This window comes from Orcinus orca, chromosome 13, assembly GCF_937001465.1.
Source record: "Orcinus orca chromosome 13, mOrcOrc1.1, whole genome shotgun sequence".
NCBI classification, from domain to species: Eukaryota; Metazoa; Chordata; class Mammalia; order Artiodactyla; family Delphinidae; genus Orcinus; species Orcinus orca.
In genome coordinates, this window is record NC_064571.1 from 2,388,992 (window position 1) to 2,407,894 (window position 18,903).

The following is an 18,903-nucleotide window of genomic DNA, read 5'->3' on the forward strand; positions in this document are numbered from 1 at the left end:
TGCAGCATGTCGCTTCCTGAGATACCCAAGCGTATTCACCACCTAAATTTTCTAAATACTCACCTCCTGCCTTCGGCTTTGTAGCGCCGTTAACTTGTCTGAAAGGATCACTCATGTCACTGCTGCTCACCTAAGCCTCTCAGCATTTCTTTCCACCCATGTGGATGCCAGCATCACAGCAACACAAGCCGATACAAGAAGATGTGCATCCCACACTCCGCCCTCGGGCTCCTGGTGCCAAGAAAGCCTCCTGGTCTTAGTAAGACCATCCAAAGTGCTGGTTTCAGACACCAGCATCAACTCGCAGGGTAATACATGACATCTCCCAGAGGTGAGCAGTGAGAACAGACTTCAAGAGGCCTTGTCCTCATCCACCTGCTGGCAGGTAGTTTACTGCCATTCAGAGCAGTGTCTGCTGAGGACTGGCCTGCCAGGGATGTTCAGCTAAAGCAGTCATGGCCCTGCCCTGGATTCACGCAGACCAACATTCAGCTTAACCCTCTCCTCTCCATCTGTCGAGACCAGTCCTGGACTCTTCAGATGCCAAGAGGAGAAAATCATTCACCCCGCAGTTATTGGGGGTTATTTACCTTCCTGGGGCAGATTCCTGCTTATTGTGAGTACCGTGGAAGTGGGTAGACAGGCCAGGATGCTAGAAGGTGAAGGATTCGCCATAAAGCTACCCTGGGTCTCCTTCCAGCTGATGAGCTGCTTCCACGGGGGGACAAAGCCCTCCTGCTTTCCTGTCCTTGCTGGTCCAGCCTCCCCGCCCCCAAATCACAGACTCTGCTTTCAGCTTCGCCGCGGGTAGAGGATAGTCCGGGGTCCACCCCCTACCTCCCATCTCCCCTCGGAATGTCCCTTCCCCTGGGTTAACTTGGCCTCGGGCCCCATGGCAGGAACCAGGCAGGAGTCGGCTTGTCCTCCTGGCAGAGCTGCTGGGGAGGCCCCGCGAGCCTCGCTGAGTAACCTGCCCCAGGGAAGAGCGCAGCCCGGGTTCTTCCAGGCGGCTCCAGACTCCAGGGGAGGCCAGAACACACCTGAGACGCTGCAGGGTGGATTTTTTTTTTTTTTTTAGGTACGCGGGCCTTTCACTGCCGTGGCCTCTCCCGTTGCGGAGCACAGGCTCCGGACGCGCAGGCTCAGCGGCCATGGCTCACGGGCCCAGCCGCTCCGCGGCATGTAGGATCTTCCCGGACCAGGGCACGAACGCGTGTCCCCTGCATCGGCAGGCGGACTCTCAACCACTGCACCACCAGAGAAGCCCTGCAGGGTGGATTTTTTATCCCCGCTCTGCCTCCTCTTTCTCAAAGAGCCTGGATAGGCGTTAAACAATAATACCACAGGATTTACTAGCACCCTAAGCAGGCGTCTGTAAGAGCCGACCAAGGGCCATCCCACCCGGTTAGTCCTGCGCGCAGCCTCATTCACCACTCCATGCAACAGAGAGGTCAAGTTCACCATGAACTTGCGGCTGATCCGAAGTGCCAGGTCTCGGGCCTCCCGTCCCCTTCCCTTGGCTGCTATCCTGCTGGGCTTAGTGTCCTGGCCTCACTTGGGATGGCTGGAGCTGAGTGTGAAGCTAAGGGGTAGGGAATTTGGGGGTAACTTCAGCTTCTTCCCCGGAAACCATCCCAACTTCCAGGCATCACTGGTGAACAGTGGCCTCACTTGCCAGCGTCGATGAAGCAGCCGCCTCCAGCTTCCCCAGCGGAAGCTCCCCGTCACCTGCTCTCACCACCTTCCCTCCTTCCTTCCCTCACTTCCATCTGTCTTTCCTGCCAACACTGTCCCTCCGTGCATCCTTCCCAGGAGGCCTCTGCGGCTCCGTCACTATGTCCCAAGGCCTTTCCTGCCACCATCTCCATCTGTTTTCTGGCCCCATCGGGAGGGGCCCCCCGGGACGGCGGCCGCCGCGGGCTCCCACCCGCGCTCTGCTCCCCCCGCCCCACCGTGGATGCAGAGCCCACCTCACACCGCCTCTCCTCCTGGGGTTTCAGCGGGAAAGGGGAAGCCAGGAATCTGCACAGACCGAGTCTGAATCTCAAGCCGAATCCGGCCTCTGGATCCTGACACCGAATTATTTTTTGGAGACAGAGTTTTGGGTGAAGTAGAAAAGAAGAGCTTTATTGCTTTGGCAGGCAAAAGGGGCCACAGTGGGCTAATGCCCTCAAGACTGTGTGTCCCACCCTGGAGGGGGTCCTGAGGAGTTTCATAGAAATGGTTCAAAGAGGGCGTGGTCAGCTCGTGGACACTCTTCTGATTGGCTGGTGGTGAGGTCATCGGGAGTCGGCATCAACAACCTTCTGGTTCCAACCGGTCTGGGGTCTCCGTGCTTGTGAGCAGCAGACAGTGAACTTCTCCCGCCTGAAGGGGGTTTCAGTACCTGCAAAACAGCTCAAGGATATGGTTGTGTGCATCCCTCGAGGGGGAACCAGGACCCTGCCCCAAGGCTGCACTATTGTTTCCTGACTGCTCCTCCCTGGTCTCTGCATCCTCTCCCTTCCCTAATTAGCAACTGTTTGAACCTGCCCTTTGGAACTCAGGGAAGGTCCTGGAGGCTGAATGAAGCCTATTTCCTGTAATGAAGAAATGGGGGACACAGGCTTTCGTGCCCAGGAGCCCACACCTGCTCCGGATCAAATCCACAACCACCTCACCTTTCTCTACAAAACGTTCCGCCACATCAGCAGTCAAACAAACAAACAAAACCATTTGTTGTAACATTTGTTGTAACGGTGATAATGAATCGGGGACGTCAAGCTGACATCCGTCGACTCTCCGCCTGATTGGCTCTGCTCCAGCAAACAGACGTGTCCTCTGTGTGCGCCCCATGCCTGTGAGCAAGAGAGATCTTTCCAGAATAAGCCACTTCCCCCTGCAGCCCCAGCTGGCTGTGGAGGGCGTCCGTCTCGTAAGCACAGGCTGTCACTCTGCCAGTGAACGGTGCTGGCCCCAGTCCCAGTCAGGAAGGGCTCGCAGACCACCTGCTGGGCCCCCATGCTCGCCTCTGGCCAGGTGTGGCTGGCCACGGCCAAGGGAAGTACCGGTTTATCACTCTGGTCCACCTTTGGGAATGTTTATACATCAGTAAGATGAGCCGCACGACAGGCCCATGAATCGGAGACTAGGAGCTGAGGCAAGAAGGCCATTACGTATGATTATAACAAAAGCAACGAAAAGCAAAGGTTAACGTCAAAGAAACAGATCCAACCCGGAGTCCCATTTAGCTCTTCCCTGTTACAGTGAATGAAGAAAATACAGCGGTTTTCTTTCTGAGTGATTCTGCCTGAAAAAAAAAGTCTGCTGGATGGAGGTGAACAGTGTGCTCCTCTCTGGGCTGTGTCCCTGGCCGGCCCGTCAAAGGCGCTCCTCGAGGGTTGGGGCCCCTCTTCAAAGCTCCAGCAGAGTCGTTGCTGGTAAATAGGCCACTGATTTCGAGAAGACGCTCCCACAGACGGTCTGCAACCCAGGCTGTTACAGTTATGGAGGAGGGAACCTGGCTGATTTCTGTGGGAGGGAGAATTTGTTTGGTATGCTCCCATTTGTATAGATGGAGTTTGCTGAAAGCGTTTAAGAGGAAATCAAAATGCCCCAAGTGTTATTTAAAGACACGAATAAGGCCAGTAGGGGGTGTGGGCAGAAGCAGGTCAGGAGGAACCGCCCTCCGTCCCTGGGGAAGAGCCGGAGGACCATCCCCAGAGCGGCCCGCTGACCCCTGTAGCCTCCTTTTCAGCGTCCGTACCTGCAGATGCTACACCCCCGGGCTTCCTCCAGGTAATGCAGGAAGCGTGATTACAAGTCCTCGTGTGGCCATCTGGAAGGGCAGGCCCTTCTGCTTTGCTTAATTCAAGTTGTCTGCAAGTTGCATCTCAGCGCAGAGCCCTGATAACTGAGCTGCCCAGAGGGACCACGGGCCTGATTTGTTTGCTGCAAAGAGGCCCATGTGAGCCTGTGTATGGAGGCCCTATTATTTTGGGCGTTTTCAGGAAAGCTGATGTGAATTCAGCAAATATTGAAATATAGAAACAAACGTCCCAATCCTGGCCCATCGGAAGCTCACACTCTCTCCTCTGTTTTTCTAAACGAACGAAAGACGAGGCAGTGTGGAATGATGAAAACGAGGCTACCGGTGGCACCCCAGACAGCCTCCCTAGGCCAGATGCTTTATCTGGGTTATACAGGGTACACTGGAGTTTGGCGGGCAGAGCGGAGCGAGGAGAGGAGTTGCAGCAGGTCACAGGATGAAAGGCATCTTCCTCCCAGGCTGCAGGGGGACCTGTGGGCGGGGCCTCGAGACCTGCTCGCCAAGGTTCTCAGTCCCCACGCTCCTGACCCGATAACTTTCCAAACACGTTCTTAGAAAAAGGAAACCTCTCAAGCCTTTCCTTCAACTGATTTTAGCAAGTCCTGGGGACTCAAGGGACCAATATCTATGTAGGGAAATAGACACGCCACGGAAAAAGGGTGGGAGAGAGAGCTGAGTCCACAGAAAGTCAACAAGGTCGGGGAGCCCGGTTATGGTGAGGCCACCTGCCATGTAAAAAGAGAATTGCAAACTGCTGAAAAGAAGGGGAAAGAAAGAAAAGAGAGAAGGAAGAAGGAAAGGGAAGGAGGGAGGGGGGAGGGGGAAGGGAGGAGGGAGGGGAGGGGAAAGCACCCGAATGCCAGGACGGCTAGATGAATGTTTTGGACATCTGGCGGTTAACTTGCCCCTGGTCCATCCCTGCAGGAGGCGCATGAATAATCTGGTGCAATTATAGAGTAATTGCTCAGCATCTAACTGTGCAGAAGTTTCCAAAAAATATTTGTGCAGTGAGGATGGCCCAGAGTTTTAAGAGATGTTTTGAGGTACAAAGAGTACTGCCAGGAGAGGCTGAAGGTCAGACGTTTTAGAAAATCTTTTCCTGGTTTTTGAAGTCCGCTGTTGCAATGATGTAGGAAGAAGCTTGACCGTTCCAGAAAGCTCTGCCAGGACTCTCGGGTCCAGTGTCAAAGCACTTTCTGAAGTAGGTGGAGGACAGTCCTTAACTTGTTTTTCAGAGGAACGTAAATCATTTAAACTACGGTTCTTCATCACACGCGAATCCACACGATGGTGAAGAACCATACACAGGAGACATTCCAGAAATCTTTCAATTATTGATTGGCCATAACGGTGAGTTGAATAAAAACTAGATACTTAACCCTTTATGGTAAGAAGTGAGGTGGTACATCCTTTGTCTCACAGGTCAGGTGAGGTTGAGGTCTGTTACCTGTGGCCACGCTGCTCCACCAGAGGTCCTGGCGCCCAGGCTCTTCCTGGCTAGACCACCAGGTTTTCTGTTAATGACCCTGATTTAGGGGCAAATAGTACAAAAGGATTTTGGTGACCAGGAAGAGAGATGTTGGGATTTTAAAGTTACAGTGTTCACTCGTAAAGTTACTTCACAAAGAGTAGCTGCGATTTCAGTGTGGTTGAAAATCAACATTCCGAGATATAAGTGAGGCATGAAAGCTCCCTTATCAAGGATGCCAGGAAGGACCGTCAGAGGACCCAAACATGGTTCCTTTAAAACAGGATTTTGCCAGGTTTGCACAGACCTGGGACATTTACGTGTTCTTTAAATGGATTTTGGACAGGGGAAAAAAAACACAAAAAACTGCTGGCAAGCAGAGAAGTGAATTGCCTGCTACAGAACAGGACTGGAATCAGAGACCCAGCGATCCCAGAGAAAACGCAAGGGCAGAGTCTTTCTGGGCCACAGTAGAAATAGTTTCCTCTGAAACAGCACGGCGTTTCCTGATCCGAAACAGACCCAAAGGAGCTGCGGCGGGAACGGCTGCCTTTCATTGGACGTTAAGCCACCGGACAGAACCGTTCCTACTGACTTAGCAAAGGCGCCCTGGAAACTTGTGTCAGATGCTCAAATATGCAGGAACCAACGACGGCAAAGTCCAGGAGCCCGGAGCTGCTCGTGGATTTGACTCCAAGTCAGATGTGTTTGGAGGCTTTACACACGACCGTTTGCAAAGTTTATGGAAAGGAGCAGGAAGAAACGGGATGTGGAAACTCTGCATCTTGACGAGGAACCAGGCATCTTCCCTCCAAACCAGAGCGTGAGGGGCAGGGGCAGGGGCAGGGTTTGTCTTTGGTGAGGGCTGAGCTTTTCCTGAACGTCGACCAGGCACAGGAACAACACTTGGGTCCTTCACGAGAGAGCGATCGAGCCACTGTAACGAAACCAAGTTCTTTCTGTTTGCTCCGTGAGCACCCACACAGGGCCTCATGCACTTTCAGGAAAAGGGAGTGCAGGTATCCTGAGCCCCCTCCCCGCCCCTCCCCTCCCCTCCCGGGAGCCCCGCCAGCCTTGTGATCCGAGACATTCACTCCCTCCCCAATCACGAGGCAATTACGGATGATTACCTCTGAATCAGGGTCAAATCATCCGCCGGCTTCCTGCCCAGGGCTGGAGTGGGCGGAACGACTGCCTGTGAGAAATGCTCTCTGCAATGGGAGAAAAGTGTCCTGAAGATCTCCGCTGGGATGGCGGGTTAGGGTAACCAGCCCTCTCCTCCTGGCGGCGGTGAGGGCGCGGGTACCCATGGGTGTCCGTCACGGGGGTCTGCAGCAGGCCCACGCTCCGGGCAGCTGGCCCTCCTCTCAGGGCCGGGAAGAAAGTTCCGTTTTAGCGTTTGCAGCACCGAGAGGCGTCTGGAACTTCTTGCCCTGTAAGGTTTCTACCTTGTGGCTCCCTCACGACAAGTGTCCGACAGCCTGAGTGGTACTTGCAGTTGGATCTGAGTCCCTGGGCCTGCTCTGTGATTAGTCTACCCCCGTTCCCGCCCCCATAGAAGTTTCTGGTAAATTACTGAGTCCAGAGAGGGAGTCCCTGGCGGGTATTTCACGTCAAAGCACTTATCAGTCATCAGCATTACCTGGAGCGCTTTGTTCAGACACAGAGCCGGCCTGAGAACGTTTGCTTCTGCCACGTTTCCGGTGGTCCTAATGCGTCTGGTTCCAGGTCACTTGGAGAAACGCTGGCCTACCGCACAAAGCTTTCCCTTTCTCTCCCGTTCTCCCCGAACCTCTCCCCGAACCCCCAACAGGAGGGGAAGGAGCCATTAGGGCGGTGTTGGCTGGTGCAGGAACATTAGGAGAACTGAAATAAACTAGAGGAACTTGGATAACCCATCAATATTGCCACTGGATCCCTCTCCCAGGAAATACAATTTCTTAATGTTTCTTCTTCTATGAACTAGACTTGTATCTATAGCAGAGAATTTTTCCCTCAAAAAGACAATCATTTATCTTTAGAACAGGATCTAAACTGTAATCCTTCCTGATGAGAATTCTGTCTCCTGCTTTTTCCTTTGTTGAGATCTAATTGACTTACAACATTATATTACTTTCTGATGTGCAGCGTGATTTGAGATTTGTATATATTGTGAAATGATGAGCACAGTAAGTTTAGTTAACATCCATCACCTCAAATTTTTTCTTGTAAACAGAACTTTTAAGATCTGCTCTGTTACAATGTTCAACTATACCATACAGTATTGTTAGCTAGTCACCACGCTGTACATTAGATCCCCAGGACTTATTTATCTATAACTGAAAAAAAGTTTGTACTGTTTAATCACCTTCACATTTCCTTCTGATTCATATTCATCTCTCCTTTACCCACAGAATAAAAGCTAATACTTACTGAGGGCCTACTAGGTACCAAGTGTGTAATAGTGGTAAGCAGTGTATATGCAGCGTGTCAAAGGATCTTCCCAACAATTTTGCAAATGATATGTCATTGGCCCATTTTACATATGAGCAAACTGAGGGTTAGGGAGGTTTTGTGGCTGCCCGGGGCCACAGAGCTAGTCACAGGTAGGACAAGGATTCAAATCTGGGCCTGATTCCAGAGTTCAGCTATATTGCTACAGATAGTTATATTTTCTCTAGTATTCCATCTGCTATACTATGAAATAATCAATTACAAAATGAGAGACATCACGTATTAAACAATTCTTCTGTGACCCAACCATTCATTCAAATCCTGTATTTAATAAGCATATACTATGTGCCATGCCCTATAGTTAGGTCCTGAGAATACAGTTGGCCTTCTATATCAGTGGGTTCTGCATCTGAAAATTCAAACAACCTCAGATGGAAAATATTAAAAAAGAAAAAACATTTCCAGAAAGTTCCCAAAAGCGAAACTTGAACTTGCCAGACTCGCAGTTAGTTACATAGCATTTACAACTGTTTACATAGTTTATGTATTATAAGTAATCTAGAGATGATTTAAAGTATACAGGAGGTAATATGCAAATACCACTCCATTTTATGTAAGGGACTTGAACATCCTTGGATTTTGGTATCCTCAGGGGTCCTGGAACCAATACACCTCTGATACAAAGAGACAACTATACAATGATGTACAAGCTAGAACTTTACACAATATATTTTCCCAGAATGTCTAGTGAACTATTTTTTTAGCAGTTTGTCCTTTGGTTAAAATTGTTCAGAAAAGTACCTATGTCGTTAAGCTCAGAACGCATTCCGCCTTCCTCTGTTTGTTTTCTAGCAAACCACTTTTGACTTTCTAAAAACTCAGTTTAACAAATTTGTTTCCTATTTTTCTTAAAGAAGGAGCATGTGTTGCTTTAACTTTTAAAATACTTTTATTTTTGAAGGGACAATACATACGTATAGCTCAAAATTTCAAAAAAGACAAAGGATTTACAGTAAAAATCAGTCTTCCTTGTACTCCTGACCCCCAGCCACCCAGAACTCCCCAGTGGCAACCACTATTATATGTATATATTGTCTTCTCTCTTCCCTTCCTTATTAACACAAATGGTTGGTTACTGTTGCCAAATTAATAAATATACTTATCTCGTTCTTTTTAACAGCATATAGAACAGCTGTTCTTTTTAACAGCTGCATATAGAGATAATTCTAAAATGTACCATGTGATATTTAATTAGGCCCAGTTGATGAACATATAACATGGTCCAATATTTTTCTATTACAAACAATTCTACGATGACTACTCTTGTATGTATATGAATTTACGCATGAGCAAGTCTACCTCTAAGTTAATTTCCTTTAAGGGGAAATGCTGGGTTAAGGGCAAATGATATGTGCATTTGTAGTTAAAATTCTTTTCATTACTGAATATTTCAAGCATTCAGTAAAGAAAGAGACCAGTATCATGAACTTCTACCACCTTTCAACGATTACCATTAATCTATGGCTGATACTATTTCATATATATATACCCTTCAGCCCAAATTATTTTGAAACAACCCCAGACATAATGTTTTTTGTTTTTTTGCGGTACGCTGGCCTCTCACTGCTGTGGCCTCTCCCATTGCAGAGCACAAGCTCCGGATGCGCAGGCTCAGCGGCCATGGCTCACGGGCCCAGCCGCTCCGCGGCATGTGGGATCTTCCCGGACCGGGGCACGAACCCGTGTCCCCTGCATCGGCAGGCGGACTCTCAACCACTGCGCCTCCAGGGAAGCCCCAGACATTATGTTTTTTCATTGGCAAACATTTTGGTATTATTTCTGAAAAGTAAGGGCTTTAAAAATATGTGTGTGTGTGTGTGTGTGTGTGTATAATTTCATTATCATACCTAAAATAAATTAATATTATTTATTAATGTCACCATTTGTTAGTGTTACATTTCCCAAGATTGTCTCATGAAAACTTATTTTTCCAATAGTTTGTTCTTTGATTCAGAATCTAAGTAAGATCCATCCATTCATTGCAGGCTTTTTTTAATCTATTGGTTTCCTCCTCCATCTCTCTCCTTTCTTCCTTTTTTTTTTTTTTCCCTGAGTGACATTACTGTAGAAACAGAGTGAATTTGCTTCCAGAGTCTCGATTTTGCTGATTACATCCCCATAGGGTCATTTAATATGTTCCGCTATCCTTTAGGTCAAAGGAAATATACAAAATTAAACTGTAGAATTTCTTAAAATAATAAGAAAACACAACATATCGGAGTCTGTGTGACATAACTAAAGTAGTTATTAGAAGAAAATTTATAGAACCAAATAACTATCAATTAAACAATTAAAATAAATGAATTAAACATTCAACTCAGAAAGCTAAGAGAAAAAGTAAAATAAAATCAAGTAAGCCAAAAGAGAGCGAAAAGAAGATAAATGCAGAAATTAAGGTTTCATTATTTTTTCAACTTGTTTTTACAAACTGAAACTTTAGGCTCATCATTTGAGAACTAGATCATTTTGTAATTTGCAACTAAATAGACAACATACCTAGGTAACTGTCAGAGGGAAAGGCTTTTCTACAGTTTGCCTAGATTTCAAGATAGGGCCTGCTTTGACTGTCAGTGGGAAATCGGGTCCGGAGCCCACACTTCCGTTCTTGGTGAGAAGCTGCAAGGTTCAGGCAGGAAGCAGGCGACGCAGAGTTCTGGGGGCTCAGGTCTGGGGCGAGTCTCAGCCCCTAGTGGCCCTGGAGTCACTGACGGGACTAGGGGCACCTCCTCTCCTGTGAGATGCCAGGGCTTGGCCTCGACACACTCCAGGTCAGACGGCAGCTGCCGTAATTATTGCTCAGCAGGCCTTGAGCAAACGTCTGTGAGCTGAAATTTCTTCACCATAAAACGGGGGTATAATTAACCCTTAACTTTTAAGGGGCGAGAATCCAATGAGATGCCCGGTGGAGCTAGATGGTAGGTGGTAGCTAATAGTAGGTGTTAGCTAATAGGATGTAGGTGGTAGCTAATAGGATGTAGGTGGTAGCTAATAGGATGGCGCTCAGGTTCTGTGATTCCGTGATGGAGGCCCATATGGGGAGCCGCTAAAACATCACGGGACACAGAGCATCAAAGAAGGGAAAGCAATCAAATAGCTTCCCTTTTCTGAGGCCCACCGATGCTAAACGCGACACGCCTGCCCGCGGTCCTTCTGCCCACCTTGCGCCCGGGCTGCACGCGGAGGACGTTTCCATCCCGGCCGCCGTGAGCTCTCCGCCTCTGACCCCCCCAGGCCGGGCTCGGGGGCCTGGGCTCTGGTGTGGGAGGCGCTTTCTCCTCCTCTGCTAGGTCTTCCTGGCCCGGAGGGGGCCACAGAACGTCCGAGGAGCCCTCGGCCTGGAGTGTGGGCGACTGGTCCTTCCCCTCCCCTCCCCAGCGGGACAAAGACCCGGCCTTCCCCATTCTTCCTGCCATCGGCAGGCTCACTTGGTGGCAGAGGGGCCGCGGGGGCCGCGGAGAGACGCCCCCCTCCGCAACCCCCGTCCTCGGTGCGCCTCCCACTCCTCAGGACCCGGTAAGTGGCCGCCCCTCCGCCGCGCTCCCCCGCACTTCCCCGGCCGGGCCGCCGCGCGCTCGGGACCCGGCGGGAGTCCCGGAGCCGGCGCCCGCGACGCCGCAGGACGGAGGAAACGCCCGCGGCAAACAAAGGGCCGGGGTCCCCAGCGCCGCCCCGGAGCCCAGGGGCGCTCGCCCGCCCGGCAGCGCCGCCCGCGCCGCCCAGCGAGCGTCTCCTTATTTGGTCAAATGACACGCGGGGTTCTCCGGGCGGGGCGCGCCTCTCCCCGGGCCCAGCCGCCCGGACCTCCGCTGCCGTCCGCCGTCCGCGAGAAGCCGCGCGGTGAGTGCGCTCCAGCCGGGCTAGGGCCAGGGGGCCGGCAGTGGGGGACGGGGGACAGGGGAGCCGGGGGCGGAGGAAGACCTGGGGACGGGGGAGCCTGGGCGGAGGGGGACCCCGGGGCAGGGGAACCGGGGGCGGTGGGGGCATCTGGGGAGGGGGTGCTGGGCAGTGGGGGGACATGGGGACAGGAGAGCTGGGCCACGGGGACACCCCGGGGGTACCTTGGGTGGGAGGGACCCCGCCCCAAAATTGAACTACTGAACCACCAGTGTTAAAAAAAAAAAGGGGCTTGTTTTAGACGAACACAGTAGTAATCTTAAACTGTACTTGTGTGATACCTTAACATACCTAAAATTGCAGGAAGAGAGTGTTAAATGCTTTATTGACAAATGAAGAGAGTTCTCTTTACTTTCGGATGCCCGTTTGGGTTTCCGTTCCCACTAGTCTAACCAGGTTAAATGAGCTGCACTAGGGCACTTAAATCACAGCTGGGGCTCATAGCCGGGAGAACTGTGCTCAGAACCAGTGCCAAATACTTCCCACCCATTTGGCGCTAACCCCTGCTTGTGTGTGTTTTGTAATAATACGTTAGAGGGAGAGGCCTTGGTATCCTGAAGGTGATTTCGACTAAAAAACATTTGGGGCAAGTCTGAGAAGTACAGGAATTCCTAGGCTGCCTGTTAAACTCCTATAAAAGCAAACAGTGAAGAACGTTTTATTGTGCATCTATATGAATTTTTTCACAGTGTCTTTCATCCTGAATTTTTAAGGCTTATCAGTTAATGTATAGAATGGGGTTCAGTGTTTGTTAGCCCGGCATGCCTCAGCGCTTCTGCACAGCTACATGTTCAGAGGGCCGTGTTGGCTTACCACAGGCCGGGCAGTGCCAGGTACAGTGGGGTAGGCTCAGGTACAAACGTGCCACGAGGCAGGTGTGGCAGGTAGCCCGTGTGCTTGGGCTGGAGCTAGGCTGCCTGAGCTTACGTTCCCGTCCATCAGCCCCGAGCGGTGCAGTCTTGGCCAAGTCACCTAATCTCATGGTGTCTCAGTTTCAACAGCTGGAAAACACAGATAAGAGGGTGGCTTGCTTTGCAGGGTTGACGTGCACATCAGAAGCAGTGTATGCAAATTGGATATTACCCTCGTCTTTACAGATACACTGCAGCACAGAGAGATCAAGGTAACTTTTCTCAAGGTTTTCCAGCCTAGAAATGGGGACCCTGAGAGCTGACCCCAGGCAGCTCTTAACTTGAGAGCCTGAGTTTTAACCACTAAGCTATGCCGGATGCACCCCAACACTTCAGTGAGGGCTTAGTCTGCATACTTTCCCCCAAGGTTGTTGTTAAACCACTTCCAGGACTGAAAAGACTCTAAATTGTAGACAAAAGGGCCCACCCAGCAGGATATTGAAAAAAATCATCCTGGGTTCAGGAGGTCTGGGTTCTCTTCCTGGCCAGCCCTGGGCTGGTTCCCCAGCCTCTGGGGCTCAGGCTGCCTCGTTATCAGCAGGGGGCTGGAGTAGGCAGGTAACTTACCTAAGCTGCTCTGACTCAGCGCCGGGAGATACCCAGTTCTGTGAGCTCCCGTGAGCAGAAAGAGACACTGGATACTTCCTAGGTGGTTTTCTCAGGACAGTTTGATCAGAGCCACATGGGTCCCGTGGACTTACACTGAGCCGTCCCTTCCTGAAGATGGCCACCTCGAACTGAACGCACAAGCCCTTCTCTAGTGACTGAGAGCCCAGTCTTCCGGAGTCCGGGCTGGCATTGTGACTTTGGGGTGAGTTAAGGGAATGGCCTCTCTTGTCCTGACTGGTGGATTTCGGCGTTAGCTCTTGTGATGGTTAATTTTGTGTCGACCTGACTGGGCCACCAGGCGCCGAGACACACATGTTATTTCTGGGTGTGTCTGTGAGGTTGTTTCTCCGTGTGGTTCACATTTTAATCTGCAGCCTGGGTGCTCTTCCCAAGTGGGTGGCCTCATCCAAGCAGCTGGAGACCTGAACAGCATAAAAGGCTGAGCTGGAGCGGACTCCCCCTGCCCTACTGTGGAGCTGGGACTCCGTCCTCTCCAGGCTCTGGTCTCAGACTGAAGCATCAGCTCATCCTGGGTCTTGAGCCTGACGGCTTTTGAGCTAGAACTTAAACCTCTGGTGCCCTGCTTCTCAGGCCTTCAGACTCAGACTAGAACCACCCAGTAGCTCTGCTGGGTCTCCAGCTCTTTAGCTGCTTGGGACTTCCAGCCTCCATGACGATATAAGCCAATTCCTAATATCAATAATAAACCTCTTCATATTATATATATATACTTCCCCTTGGTTCTGTTTCTCTGGAGAACCCTGACTACCACCGTTCCCCAGTAACTTTGCTTCCCAGTTCTGCCCACCAGCTCTCAGTCTTGTTTTTATTGAGGTTCCATCACCCCTTTCCTACTGGTGGTCCTCACTTTCCTTTCGCTGTAAAATGTGCTTGCCCACCCTCTTGGGTCTCTGATGAGAGGTTCAGGGCAGCCTCCGGTCTGTCCATCTTTAGTCCACTTCCATGGGTGATTCTCACACACTGAGTTTGGACGTCACACGTCACCCTACTCGTCCTTGGCCTTTGTCAGCCACACGTTGGCAGCCCTGATTTAGCCTGTGACTTACAGATCTCCTTTAGGTGTTTCTGAGTGTCTGTGCCCACAGGAGAAGTGGCTGCCGTTTTTGTTTTTTATAAACTGCATTTATTTATTTATGGCTGCATTGGGTCTTAGTTGCTGAGTGTGGGCTTTATCTAGTTGCTGAGAGCGGGGGCTACTCTTCGTTGCGGTGCGCGTGCTTCTCATTGCGGTGGCTTCTCTTGTGGAGCATGTGTGGGCTTCAGTAGTTGTGGCTCGCAGGCTCTAGAGCGCAGGCTCAGTAGTTATGGCACACAGGCTTAGTTGCTCCGCGACATGTGGGATCTTCCCGGACCAGGGATCGAACCCGTGTCCCCTGCACTGGCAGGTGGATTCTTAACCACTGTGCCACCAGGGAAGTTCGTCTGCCTTGTTTTTATGGGTAAATAAAACCAGTGTAAAAGCATCCTTGAAGCCTGTAAACATTTAGGTTTCAAGAAAATAGGTCTGGGGCTTCCCTGGTGGCGCAGTGGTTGAGAGTCCGCCTGCCGATGCAGGGGACACGGGTTCGTGCCCCGGTCCAGGAAGCTCCCACATGCCGCGGAGTGGCTGGGCCTGTGAGCCATGGCCGCTGAGCCTGCGCGTCCGGAGCCTGTGCTCCGCTATGGGAGAGGCCACAGCAGTGAGAGGCCCGTGTACCGCAAAAAAAAAAAAAAAGAAAAGAAAATAGGTCTGTCTATGTTTGGTGATACAACTTTTGGAACAAATAAGAATTAGCCAACTTAGGCAGCAAGCGAAGCCAGCAGCAGGAGGTGTGCACGCCTGTTGTGCCAGGGCCCTGATGGTTGTGCTAGAGAAGCACCACGGGGAGCAGGGTTGCGAGGACAGTGAGGGGCCAGCCTCCCCTGGAAGTTGGGATCATTGCAGACGGAGGGCCAGGCGGGTGAGAGCAAATCAAACCGAGAGCTGCCTTTTGGAGACGGGAGGAGACGCACGAAGGGCAGTGAGGGGTTTTCCTTTTGTTCTGTGTAAACAGACATGGATAACTGGACCACACGTTCCCGGGAAGCAGAGGGAGAGAGGGTGGGGTACACGCCCCCCAGCCACACACACCACACACCCACACACACCCACACACACCACACACACACACCACAGCACACACACCACAGCACACACACACAACACACACACATACCACACACCACACACACCGTACACACACACACACCCACACCACACACATACCACACACACAACACACACACAACACACCACGCATACACAACACACACACCGCACACATACCACGCAACACACACACAACACACAAATACACACCACACACACCACACCACATCGCACACACCACACACACACACCACACCACATCACACACACCACACACACACCACACCCACACCACACACACACCATACACCCACACACACCCACACAACACACACACAACACACACAACACACACACACACCATACACCCACACCATACACCCCGACACACACCACACACACTGTACACCCACACCCACACACCACACCCTCACCACACACATACCATACACACCACACACACCACACACCACACACATAACACACCACACACAGCACACACAACACACCACACACGCACACACACCACACACACCGTACACCCACACCCACACACCACACACACACACACACATACTCACACCACACACCACACACACACACACGCGCGCGCACACACACACACACACACACACACACACACACACCACGTGCTAGTTATGGACCTGAGGCCGATCGCCGTCCTAGCCCGCGTAATGATGCTTGTCCTGCGTAGACAGAACTGACATGTTTCGAGATTAAATATCCAGATAGTATCTTAAAGGTGATTTAAACTCTTTGGAGCTAGAACTAACCTCTTTCGGAGACTGTGTGTTTTATCTCAGTCTCCCAGGGCCTAAGACGGTACCTAGAAAAGAGAGGTTACTTAATATATCCTTGTTGGCTGGATTTAAAAGTCCGCAGGACATCAAAACAAGTGTCACTATTCTTAGTTTATGGTCTTAAGGTCAGAATCTGACATTTGTTATTTCCCATTTTCTGTATCCAAAAGATAATTCCAAAGACAGCAGTTCACCTTATTCAAGCCTTGTCTCTCACACAAAGCATTTCTTAACATGAGCATAGACAAATAAGCTTGTTAGACGTTTTTGAAAGTTACCAGTTTATATATCAAGTTATAATACCTCCCTGATCCCTGTCTATATAGTCAGAAAAGGCTCATAAATGAAGGCATAAATATACAGCAGTAGGCACAGTCATTCTTAGAAGAATCCCAAAATGGATTTCAGATGAATTTTAAATATTATAATATGTTTTTAAAAATAGCAACATCCCTTAAGCTGGTGTCCCTCTCCCTTTCACCAGAATTCCTATTTAAGAGAAACAGTTCAGCTGGACGAATGGAAAGAGTGTCGGGGTAGCAAAGCTGGTTCGTGCGTTGATCCTTCCGTCCATAGAAAAACAAACTGGTGCAGAGTGTTCTCTGGCTTCCCTTCCGGGGTGAGAGCCCCTGCCTTTGGACAGAGGATCTCTGATTTAAAGGCTGCTGCATCCGTGTAGGGCACCCAGGGCCCCACTGGTACCTGGAGCCTGGGTCAGGGGAGCTGGCAGGTCCGCGCAGAGATGTTGGGAGCATCTCATGGTGAGGCTTGTGCGTCCTGGCCTGACCAGGCCTCATCCGGGGCTGTGCAGCTGTGTGTTCACGTGGGTTTGGATCCAAACACAGTCAGAACAGTTCCACCCTCTGTGGAAGCAGCAGTGTATCTGGAAGGGGGAAGAGGCCAGAGGCGGAGGAGAAAGAATGCAGCTCAGGATCTGTTGCATTAGAAATTGTACCAGCATCGGATGCCAAGCCCCATTACATCTGGGGTTTGCTATGCAAAGTGGTTGTTCACATAAAACATCCCTCGTTTCCACTCTGGATGTCGCCTACATGTTTGTGCTCTGGGGTATTTGTGTTCACCCGCCGCCCATCCACGTGTCCGTTCATTCATTCCCCAGGTGTTCATGAAGTGCCTGACCCGTGTTTGTCACCTGGTGTGGCCGCAGTGATCCTAGGGTCCACCTTTGCGGGGCGTACGGCTGGGGGCTGGGAGGTGCACAGGCAGTCAGCGTCCTGTGGTGTCATGAAAACACTGCATTTTCCAGTACATTCTTCAAAAGAGCGAAGAGCCCGCATCCAACAGACCAATTTTCTTAACTCTCTCTAGAGAGCTCTGGATGCTGGTGGGCCACGGCGTCTCCCGCCTGGGACCCGGGTGGCATTTAATGCTGGGCGTGGCTTCCTCGGCACTGACTTCCTGAGGCTGCTTCCTGCCTGTGGGAGGCTTTGGGAATGTTCACAGATTCCTCTGGAGGAATCGAGGACGTGAGGGCAGTCTCCTGGAGCCGCGTGGATAGAGACAGACGTGTGGGTTTCGAGGGGCAGGAGGCAAATGGCATCTTTGGGGTCAGATTAAAGTACGTGGTTGAGAAAAGGGAGCATTGAAGAGGGTGCTCCCTGGACGCTCGTGCGGCCCAAAGGGCCTCCTGTTCAGGAAACACCTGAAACTCTGCGCCTCCCTTGATTCCCAAGAAATGTTTCCGGTAAAAAAAAAAAAATGCACGTGCTTCCTGGGCTCTGAACGCCCTCCTCCCATCTCCCTCCTCCTTCCTTTCTCTCCTTTCCCCACCTCTCCACTTCCTCTCCTCCTCCCTTCTTGTTTCTCTTCTCTCTTCCCTCCCCCCTTCCCTCCCCCCCAGCAGCCCGCAACTCCAGACACTGACAGTTCTTAAACCTGAGAAGATAAAAATAGCCCACACGTATAAGCCTGTGGACCTTGCAGACAGTCATTATTTTCCATGGGGCAGCCCTGCGCGCTGCTGCCCACCACGCTCTGAACCTGTGTCCTTGCCTCGGACTCAGCGCAGGTGGAGAATTGGTTTGAATCGGAGACTAAAGCTCTGCACCCACCCCTCACCCCAGGACTTTCCTCTCCCAGCACTGTGGTCGGTGGCTGAGCCTGTGGCCACACCTGTAAACCTGCCCCCTAAGATCCGGGTGCTTGTTCAGAGCCAAGGGGGATGATATCAGAGGATGATGTAACCCCGGGGGAGGGGTGAGAACTCCCAGATGCTGGGATTTGGGTTTGGTTCATGAATAACAAGTCCGCAGTCACACCTGCGGTCCAGATGTCTCCTTGCTTGCTTCTGCTTCATGCTGTCAGCACCTGTGCACCAGGTGATGGGCAGGAGTGACAGGTAACCCGCGAGAAGGGATACGGCAGTTGAGAGAGGGTAAGCAGATTGCGCACGGTTAGGTTAAAAAAAACCAAGATGGACTTCTCTGGTGGCGCAGTGGTTGAGAGTCCGCCTGCTGATGCAGGGGACGTGGGTTCGTGCCCCGGTCCGGGAAGATCCCACATGCCGCGGAGCAGCTGGGCCCGTGAGCCATGGCCGCTGAGCCTGCGCGTCCGGAGCCTGTGCTCCACAACGGGAGAGGCCCGCGTACTGCAAAAAAAAACAAAAACAAAAAAACCCCCAAGGTGTTCTGTTTGTTTTTTTAAAATTAATTAAATTATTTATTTATTTTTGGCGGCGGTTGGTCTTTGTTGCTGCATGCGGGCTTTCTCTAGTTGCAGCGAGTGGGGGC

General features: G+C 51.1%; 1 protein-coding gene across 4 annotated transcripts in view; it reads left to right on the forward strand.

The window, feature by feature from the left end:
• Positions 1-593: 593 nt before the first annotated feature.
• The window catches only part of FHL2 (four and a half LIM domains 2), a 36,429-nt gene continuing 18,119 nt past the window's right edge, over positions 594-18,903 (forward strand). Inside the window, exon 1 of one of the 4 annotated variants that reach the window (XM_033401685.2) lies at positions 594-616. Coding sequence is in view for 1 of the 4 variants with exons in the window: in XM_033401684.2 (XP_033257575.1) it covers positions 18,469-18,512 (44 nt within the window). In the remaining 3 variants the exon portion in view is untranslated. Of the gene's footprint in view, positions 617-10,917; positions 11,283-11,438; positions 11,607-15,948; positions 18,513-18,903 lie in introns of those variants that run through there. The other 3 variants (XM_012535941.3, XM_012535940.3, XM_033401684.2) reach the window with 3 other exon arrangements.